The following is a 9,844-nucleotide window of genomic DNA, read 5'->3' as shown; positions in this document are numbered from 1 at the left end:
GTTCATGGCAAATGCTGCCATCTGGTGACAATGTTCACAAACTGCAGTGCATACACCAATACTAATGCCATTACACAAATTTACATGACACAGTACAGGCTTTCTTTAGGTGAAGTCATATGTGTGAAACATTGTGCATGCTTCCCAATGCTTATTCTCTCTACAAATGTGACAGAATCATGGTCAAGCAGTTGGTGGTGCTATTCTGGCTCTCTCTAATGTGCTAAATAGCATGGAGGAACCAGATAGCTGACTAGAAACTAGATGGTCCACTCTGGATTATATACTACTGAAAGTGAACACACACGCACGCACACATCTCTCTCACACACACACACACAATGCATAGAAAACCTAGCTTAACTGGTCAGAGGTTAGCTAATGTTTAGCTTGGAGGAGGTCCTAGCCTGTCGATGTGATTGATCAAAGTATTTATTAAACGTATTTATTATTTATTTGTTTATCCAAAATGGCTGTCTAGTCTAGTCTATCTATAGTCTATCCAGTCTAGTTTTAATTTGTTGACTAAATCAACAGTATATTTAGTCTTACTTAGTCATCATAGCTTAGTTTTCATTTAGTTTCCATTGTGTTTTCGTCAGTGGAGAAAGGTGTCTTAGTTTTAGTCGACGAAAACAACACTGCTATCTAGCCCTATCTGGATTGGGAAAAACACAAGTCTGTTAATCTCCATAAAAGTCACAATTGACACATAGCAGCTCAAATGACGACAGAGAGACATGGAGATAGAGAGAGATAGACAGAGTCACTTATCTTTGGGTTCCCACAAGAAAAGGCCATATTGTGGTGGACATGATAGTTCGAATGGTTATTAATCATTTGTAAACTGTGATCAATCTGATTAAAATGCGTATAATACTTTTACATTCTGTCACTTTACCATTGAGAGAGAGAGAGCGAGAGGGAGCGTGTGTGTGTGTGTGTGTGTGTGTGTGTGTGTGTGTGTGTGTGTGTGTGTGTGTGTGTGTGTGTGTGTGTGTGTGTGTGTGTGTGTGTGTGTGTGTGTGTGTGTGTGTGTGTGTGTGTGTTCACTCTCTATCGCTCCCAGAATGTGCAGAATGCCCACTTTCGAGTTTGCACATGTATAAACAACCTTTTGAAAATAGCAGATCTACAAGCTCACAATGCATTGCATTGCGGCGCATTGTGAGCTTGTAGATCGGCTATTTCCAAATGGCAAAAATGTATACCGGTACAAGGCCAAAGTGGTCGTTAATGCATGTTGTGTAATAATAATCTAAATCTACAAACTAACTAAAGTTTTCAAATAAATGTAGACAATATTTCCCTCTGAGATGTAGTGGAGTAGAAGTAAAAGCACTGACAAATACTCAATTAAAGTAAAGTACAAATGCCTCAAAATAGTACTGAATTAAATGTACATATAGTTACTTTCCTCCACCGACAAGACATGGAGCTCCATGAGTGTAAAAATGTTTTCTAGCTGCAACCTTTCTTTCCATAACATCCCTTCACCTGTACATTGTAGTTAGAACACACATAGTACAGTATGAGCATTATGAGCCAACAGAAGATGTATTATGTATAGCAAAGTATGTGCTACTGTACTGTACAGTATGTAGCCGTGTGGAGATAGCGTCCTAATTGGCACGGCGTACAGTGGTGGTGACGAGGCTACTGTAACTGCTGCTGTGCTGACATGCCCACGCTTTGTGTGATCAGCGTCAGTCTGACAGTAATATTCTTCTTTCATCCTCGCAAAACATTATACTGTATAGATACAGTATATACATTATACTGTCTGCCATGCTGGTATCCTGGCTCTTTCCCTTTTAACCCATTTTGACCTGGGAAAACGATTCTACAAATGTCTTCTATATCATGAGAGTTTTATGAAAAACCCTATGTTTCTATGTCAGTGGTTCTCACAGGGTTAAACCCTATGTTTCTATGTCAGTGGTTCTCACAGGGTTAAACCCTATGTTTCTATGTCAGTGGTTCTCACAGGGTTTAAACCCTTTGTTTCTATGTCAGTGGTTCTCACAGGGTTAAACCCTATGTTTCTATGTCAGTGGTTCTCACAGGGTTTAAACCCTATGTTTCTATGTCAGTGGTTCTCACAGGGTTAAACCCTATGTTTCTATGTCAGTGGTTCTCACAGGGTTAAACCCTATGTTTCTATGTCAGTGGTTCTCACAGGGTTAAACCCTATGTTTCTATGTCAGTGGTTCTCACAGGGTTAAACCCTATGTTTCTATGTCAGTGGTTCTCACAGGGTTAAACCCTATGTTTCTATGTCAGTGGTTCTCACAGGGTTAAACCCTATGTTTCTATGTCAGTGGTTCTCACAGGGTTAAACCCTATGTTTCTATGTCAGTGGTTCTCACAGGGTTAAACCCTATGTTTCTATGTCAGTGGTTCTCACAGGGTTAAACCCTATGTTTCTATGTCAGTGGTTCTCACAGGGTTAAACCCTATGTTTCTATGTCAGTGGTTCTGAAACATTTTCATATCAAGGATCCCCAAGATGATATGTAATTGGCCACCGACCCCCATCTGAAAAGATGTTGTTCCAGGGACCCTCCAGAAGCAAAGGTTTGAGTTAAAAACTTTGGCTCTGAAAGAATACATATTCAAAGATTTGTGCCACATTTTAACGATTATTCAGAAATAGCAGACCTACAAGCTCGTACGTACAACTACGAGCACTACGAGCTTTCAGATCTGCAATTTTTCAATAGCTAAAGTATAACATAATGCTTAAAACACTTCTGGCTGTTCGGAAAAAAATGTCGTGCAAGCGAGAGATTAAAAGAGGAAGCGCAGTATTAATTGACCTTTGTCACACTGTCTCCTGTTTCTCAATCCTGGTGTGCGCTGCACGCACGTTATTGAATTCCCAGTGAGGTTTACTGTGTAAGTCCTTTTCAAGTCATTTTGGACTCATTGTTAAACTGTAAAATATCTTGCCTCCATTTAAGGGTTTGATCGTCACATCTGAGGGATCACTGCAAACTAGGGATGCACCGAAAGGGAAATTCTTGGCCGAAACCGAATACCGAATAGAGGAAACAGTTGGCCGAAAACCGAATACCGAATATCCGATATTAAAGCAACCTGATTTATGGCAAAATAAATGGTTATGGCAAAACTTAACTTAAATAATAATCACTATTATGGGTCCATAAAACATTTATTCAGCTCTTTTGAATGCATTAATTGCATACACTATTCAGTGATATATTTTCTGCCTCTTCGGGCCGAAACCGAATAGGCCGAAAATGCATTTCTAGCCATTTTCTGCGGCCGAATTTTCGGTGCATCACTAGTTAAAATGGTATGTTTATACAGAGTAATTAAAGAATAAATAATCTCTCAATCACCTGGTAATGACTGTGACACAGTCCTCTGGCTGAAAGGTCAGAAGGTCAGTCCTTGCAACCACAATGTTTCCAGCCAGACAGGTCTAGTCCAGAATGCCACTTAAGCACTATATACTTAGTTGTACAACAAATAGCTAAAATTGTTGACCTACTACAAGCTTGTAGATGTTTGGAAAATGTGAAAGATTTAGAAAGCTTTTGCCTATAATGCCATGTTGAAAGTGGTTATCACTTAACATACCTACACCCGCACAGTATCATTGGTATGAAGTGTAACTGAATATCGCTGTTTTAGTATCCTCACTTAACCCATTAAGACCTGAGTTTGATTCTACAAATGTTATGTTATGGTTATGGCTAAACTTAACTTAAATAATAATCACTATTATGGATCCATAAAACATTTATTCAGCTCTTTTGAATGCATTAATTGCATAAACTATATTTCCTGCCTATTTGGGCCGAAACCGAATAGGCCGAAAATGCATTTTTAGCCATTTTCTGCCGAATATTTTCTGCTAGTGGTTCTACAACGACTCCTACGTGGATTTTATTTTTTATAACAAAGGATGAGGTCGTGTCCGTAGATTATTGTTTTACCGCATTTCTTTTTCACCTGGATTATTATTACTGTGTATTCTGAGTACAGTAGTGCATCCCGTGGACGCAGAGGTTGATGGTGTATTGCGGCCCAAAACTATAAAGTCTGTTTTGGGACGCAAAACGCACCCGATTCACATCACTGTTTTGGGACGCAAAACGCACCCGATTCACATCACTGCACGCACCCACTCACCTCTGCAGTCTGCACCTAAACGGTTATGTAACATGCGATGGAAGCACTAACTGTACTGATAATTAGTATTGAAACCACAAATAATAATGTGACACACTCCAACAAAACATGCCTCATGTCGCCAGAATGAAAATGGAGTAAATCAATAAATTCGTTTTTTTTTTAATGTGATTTTCTTTTTTTTCTTCATATTAACACAGTTTGAATGTTGAAGAAGGTTTTCATTCAAACAGATTGTTCATTTGGGCATTTGAAATGAATACATTTATACGTCAAAGTGGGCTTGTTTTTTAACAAGTTTTTGGGGGCAGAGAAGCGCAGTTCCGAGATTTGCATGTTGTTTTCGATTGGTCCTGGAATCTCTTTGTCCTCAGGTTTCACGCTCTGATCACCGCCCATTAGCGTGCTTGTGTTTGTAAACACAGAAGTATTCTACATGGCTATAGTAGTATGGAGGAGCATTTGGGTTATACTTTACAGAAAATAAACAAAACCACGTAGCTACTCGCTCAAATACGCTTCCCAGCCTGGAAGAAACACACAACAGGCTAGAAGCTAGCTAGCCTAGTTAGCTAGCTGTCTGTGTGTTGTGTGTTAAGTGTTCTTTTTTTTCCTCCACCCGCAAAGAGCCAAGATCACTCGTCTTTTCTTTAAATCATAGCTCGCTCATTTTTTGCTCATTTAAAAAAAATCTAAATACTATGTAAACTATGAAATTAAGGCTTTCATTTGGTATATAGGATCGTTTGTGTAGGCCCTCTCTACAAAACGGTATCAAGTGAAAAGGAAATGTCGGGAAATCGGTTTATTGTGTAAAAGATTGGATACGTCTTTTCAAATACGGCCGTTAGTACTGTTAATTCAACATCCGGTGAGGGTTGGATACGGATTGTGTATGTATTGTGTATATAAATCAGCGCATACAGTGGGTGGGCTTTAGCCCGGATGTAAGCCTTGCACACGAAATAGAAACCAGGCATTGTGACTGCATGTGGACAGATCTGTTTATTAAAAATAGCAAATCTACAAGCGCACAACATCATAGCCTGATGCGTCGGTTTTATTTATTTAAAATACTGGGTCAATTGTCTGACTTTGATTGCTTAAAGTAGACCTGCATAAAATGGTGTAGCCTACTGCAGCTATTTACAACCAGGTAGTGTATAAGTTAAATTGAACACTTAACTTAGTATTTAATACTTGAATACTTATACTTAGTATTTAATACTTAGTACTATCAAAAGGGTTTATTGGGGCACCTTACAAATTGCATTGTTTGTTCTACTGGCTTAAACATGTCAGTGTTTCTAGTGTTGCACTGTTGACAGCTAAAACGTCCTATTGTCCCTTGTCCCTCCCATTGTCACACCCACTTCTGTCCAGCTCTAAGGTGATAAAATGTTGTGAATATTGAAACGGACTTTTCTCAGCTTTGGGTGAAAGGCCCCAATCATTTTAAAATGGTTATATCTCCTCCAATTTCATTGAATGATACATCATATGAAAGCTTACATTCTGTACTTTAATAATCTGTAAAAATCTGAAAAATGGAAAAGTAGAGTTGAGGGCCTTTTTGCTGGATTCTGTCATTCTTGTCTTCACGACTGGATTACTGTAATTCAATATACTCTGGTATGAGCAAGAAAAATATATCTCGCCTCCAGATGGTGCAGAACTCTGTGGCGTGAGCATATTACACCTATTTTAGCTACTCTTCACTGAATTGATCATGACTTGATGAAAGTTTATTCCATATTATGGAATAAACTTTCATCAAGCCACAGTTAATGACCTGGTGGTTCTTTAACCCTGGCATCTCCAGTTACGAACGACCTTATTTTAAATGCAGACTCCGGTGACTGTTCAATTTTATTCCTTTTAAACCCGAGCTCTGCTTTTGACACTGTCGATCACGCCAATTTAATCGAACGCCTGAAGAACCTGGTCGGCATAAACAGCGTTGCATTAGAGTGGTTCCGATCTTACTTAACAGACAGAAGTTTCTCAGTTGTGATTGGGGAAGCCACCTCCTCACAAGCTCCTTTTAAATGTGGCGTTCCACAAGGTGCCTTGTGCCTTGGTCCCTTACTGTTCACAATTTAAATGGTGCCAATTGGCAACATCATTAGGAACCATGGAATCAAATGTCATAGTTACACGGACGATACGCAGCTGTATATCCCTGTTAAACCTGGTGTTGCAGGAAACGTACCACGCCTTCTTGCATGTCTCTCTGACATAAAGAGTTGGATGTCTCAGAATGTTCTACAATTAAATGAATCCAAATCAGAAATAATCATATTTGGTCCCCCAAACTCAACCCACTCATTTCACTCTGAACTTGGCACCCTATCCGCAAACATCACACACTCAGCCCGCACTCTAGGTGTCTTCTTCGATCTGGATATTTCTTTCAGTCCAGTCTTGTTACCATCAGATCAGGAATATCGCTAAAATGTATTTGTTTTTGCCATATGCAGACCTGGAAACCGTCATACATTCTTTCATATCTTCACGACTGGATTACTGTAATTAAATATACTCTGGTATGAGCAAGAGAAATATATCTCGCCTCCAGATGGTGCATATTACACCTATTTTAGCTACTTTTCACTGAATTGATTTTAAGATTTTACTGATTACTTTACCATCTACGGTACATGCGCTGCCTCAGATCCTCGGATAGGGCCCTCCTAGTTCCTCCTGCAACGCGTCTGGTCACTCGGGGTGACCGGGCCTTTTGTCTTCTTTTAAAACGCTTTTAAAAACACATCTGTATGTAAGTGTTTTTCCTAGTATTGTTTTTAATTGTTTTGTTGACCAGTTATTTTTTCATGTTTATTGTTGATGTTTTGTTGTTTTGATGTTTTTATGATTACTGTTTTTATAACCTGTCTGCAAAGCACTTTGTATTATGTTTGGAAAGGTGTGATACAAATAAAATTCATTCATTCATTTTGTTTGGCCATGTCATTATAGGCCAAGTACTGTAAATTGACTTTTCTCTAACTATAAATAACTTATTCTAGTATAATTTAAAAAAACATGTGCAGCACATTTAGTTTATTATGTATTTATGGTCAATTTATTGATCACTAATTCTGTATGTCTGGCAAAAATGAAATATTGATGAAAATGTCAATCACAAGCATCATGGTGTTTTAGTTTTAGTCATAGTCTCTTGAATAGTTTATTTAGTTTTAGTCACTAGGAATGTTTTAGTGCTAGTCTAGTTTTAGTCGACTAAATCTACAGTTGTTTTGGTCGACTAAAATGTGTTTTGGCGGGCCTTGCCTCCCCTCCACCAATGTCACAATCACTTGAACCCCGCAATGGACCGGGCCGGCCCAATTCTCTAATAGAGCCGGTGGCCAGGCCGGGTGCAGCCTGTGTGTGTTTTTTTTTCTATTTTCTATTTTTACTTATTTCTGGGCGGTCAGCCGGCCCCACCCTTCCCGGCCTTTCTGGTAAATGCCAGACATGCCGGACCTGACCTGCATAGGGCCTAGGGCCTAGGGCAGAGGGCCTAGGGCCACCTGACTCCTAGAACCTGTTATTTAGGTGTGTGTCAAGCCCAGAATGCGTGGGCGAACCTGCATGTGTGACAGAGAGAGAGTGAACTTTGTCTATATATATTGTGTCAAAGCTCCACCTCTTGCCAGTCTGACCTGAGACGCCAGATCAAACACAGCTTCCACTGAGAGAGAACAGACTGTCTTTAGATCCACACCTAGAGGAAGGAACACTGACCCAGACCACTGGAACTATACCTGAACACTGACCCAGGACCACTGGAACTATACCTGAACACTGACCCAGACCACTGGAACTATACCTGAACACTGACCCAGACCACTGGAACTACCTGCTGGCTCTATCAGCTGAATGGACTTTAACAACAACCACTTTTACAGTCAAAGTAAACTTCATTAGAATAATTCTAAAAGGAGTGTTACCACCACTGACTGCATTTCCTGTCTTTGTAGCTAAACTCTGAGACAAAATGGCTTCCAAGGCATCTCGCCCAGAAGAGGATTATTCCTGTCCCGTGTGTTGCAAACTGTTCTGTCTGGATTGTCAACAGCCAGCGTGTTTTGTGTGTCGAGATTCTAAAAAACACGCCAACCACATTTTCAGACCCATCGATGAAGCTGCACCAGAACACAAGGAGAAAGTCCAGAAATCACTGAAGCCTTTACAGGAGAAACTGAAGGTTTTTAATAAAGTTAAAACAAACTACGACCAAACGGCAGAACACATTAAGGTCCGGGCCCGGCACACCGAGACGCAGATGAAGGAACAGTTTAAGAAGATGCATCAGTTTCTACATGACGAAGAGGAGGCCAGGATCACTGCACTGAGGGAGGAAGAGCAGCAGAAGAGTCAGATGATGAAGAAGAAGACGGAGGGTCTGAACAGAGACATATCAACCATTTCAGACACAATCAGAGCCACCGAGGAGGAGCTGAGAGCCGAACACGTCTCATTCCTGCAGAACTACAAGACCACGATGGAGAGAGTCCAGCTCACTGCACTGCAGGACCCACAGCCGGTCTCAGGAGCACTGATAGACGAGGCCAAACACCTGGGGAACCTGGCCTTCAGAGTCTGGGACAAGATGAAGGACATCGTCTCCTACACTCCTGTCATTCTGGACCCCAACACTGCCTATCAAAATCTTCCTCTGTCTGATGATCTGACCAGCGTGAGATGGGGAAAGAACAAGCAGCTTCCTGACAATCCAGAGAGGTTTGACTACTGCCGTGTCGTGGGTTCTGAGGGCTTTAACTCTGGGACTCACAGCTGGGATGTTGAGGTTGGAGACAATACATTCTGGCAACTGGGTGTGTTAGCAGAGTCTTACCAGAGGAAAGGAAAGGGAGCGGGTCAATGTTGGTCCATATGGTTCTATGAAGGTAAATACAAAGCATTCCCCTCCTCAGGGTCATCCACTGATCTCTCACTGAAGCAGAACCCCAAGAAGATCAGAGTCCAGCTGGACTGGAACAAAGGAACTCTGTCCTTCTCTGATCCTGATACCAACACACACATCCACACTTTCACACACACCTTCACTGACACACTGTTTCCATTCATTCACCCTGGTACCCATACTCTCCCTCTGAAGATGTTACCATGGAAGGTCAATGTGACTCTGGAACCACGTAGTTAGACATGATGATGATGATGATGATGTCATGTTATGGATATATATTACTGCCTATTGTCAATAATCAAAAAATACTAAAGTTATACACAATATTTACTTTCCATTGTCTGCTATCACTTTTCAATATAATAGTATAATGTATATGTAATAATATCAGGATTATTTGAATGATTTTAAAGGTGATTAATATTAGGGATTCATGTAGACATTAAATTATCTCAGTAGTAATCATGTTGAGGAATTGAGATACTTCACCATAAAATTTACACCATTATATTTATACTGTATATCTCTGCTGTCAGGAAGAAACCACATAACTCCAACATGTTCAGTTTTTTTCAGGAAATGGAAAATATACATTTATCAGGAAATTAAGAAAACCTTATATTTTGCAATACTGCCTAATCACAGTTGGTGTTGTGACTTTATATATTGTCAATTAGTTGCATGAGAGGGAGAGAGGTGGTGGAGTTAATTAGTTCTGTTTTAGCAGACAGTTTGAGGGTCCAATGG

General features: G+C 40.2%; 1 protein-coding gene across 1 annotated transcript; it reads left to right on the top strand.

Annotated features, from left to right (window-relative positions):
- Positions 1-8,164: 8,164 nt before the first annotated feature.
- On the top strand, positions 8,165-9,334 carry LOC310862152 (nuclear factor 7, brain-like; the record flags this gene model as incomplete). The annotated part of the gene is made up of 1 exon (XM_083769886.1): positions 8,165-9,334. One exon carries the CDS (start codon positions 8,165-8,167, stop codon positions 9,332-9,334), a length of 1,170 nt encoding a protein of 389 aa, XP_083626012.1.
- Positions 9,335-9,844: the final 510 nt, after the last annotated feature.

The sequence above is a fragment of the Protomyctophum parallelum genome (genome assembly GCF_964188405.1).
Source record: "Protomyctophum parallelum genome assembly, chromosome: 7".
NCBI classification, from domain to species: domain Eukaryota; kingdom Metazoa; phylum Chordata; class Actinopteri; order Myctophiformes; family Myctophidae; genus Protomyctophum; species Protomyctophum parallelum.
The sequence above is the reverse complement of the archived record's forward strand: the minus strand, read 5'-3'. Positions and strand labels throughout refer to the sequence as shown.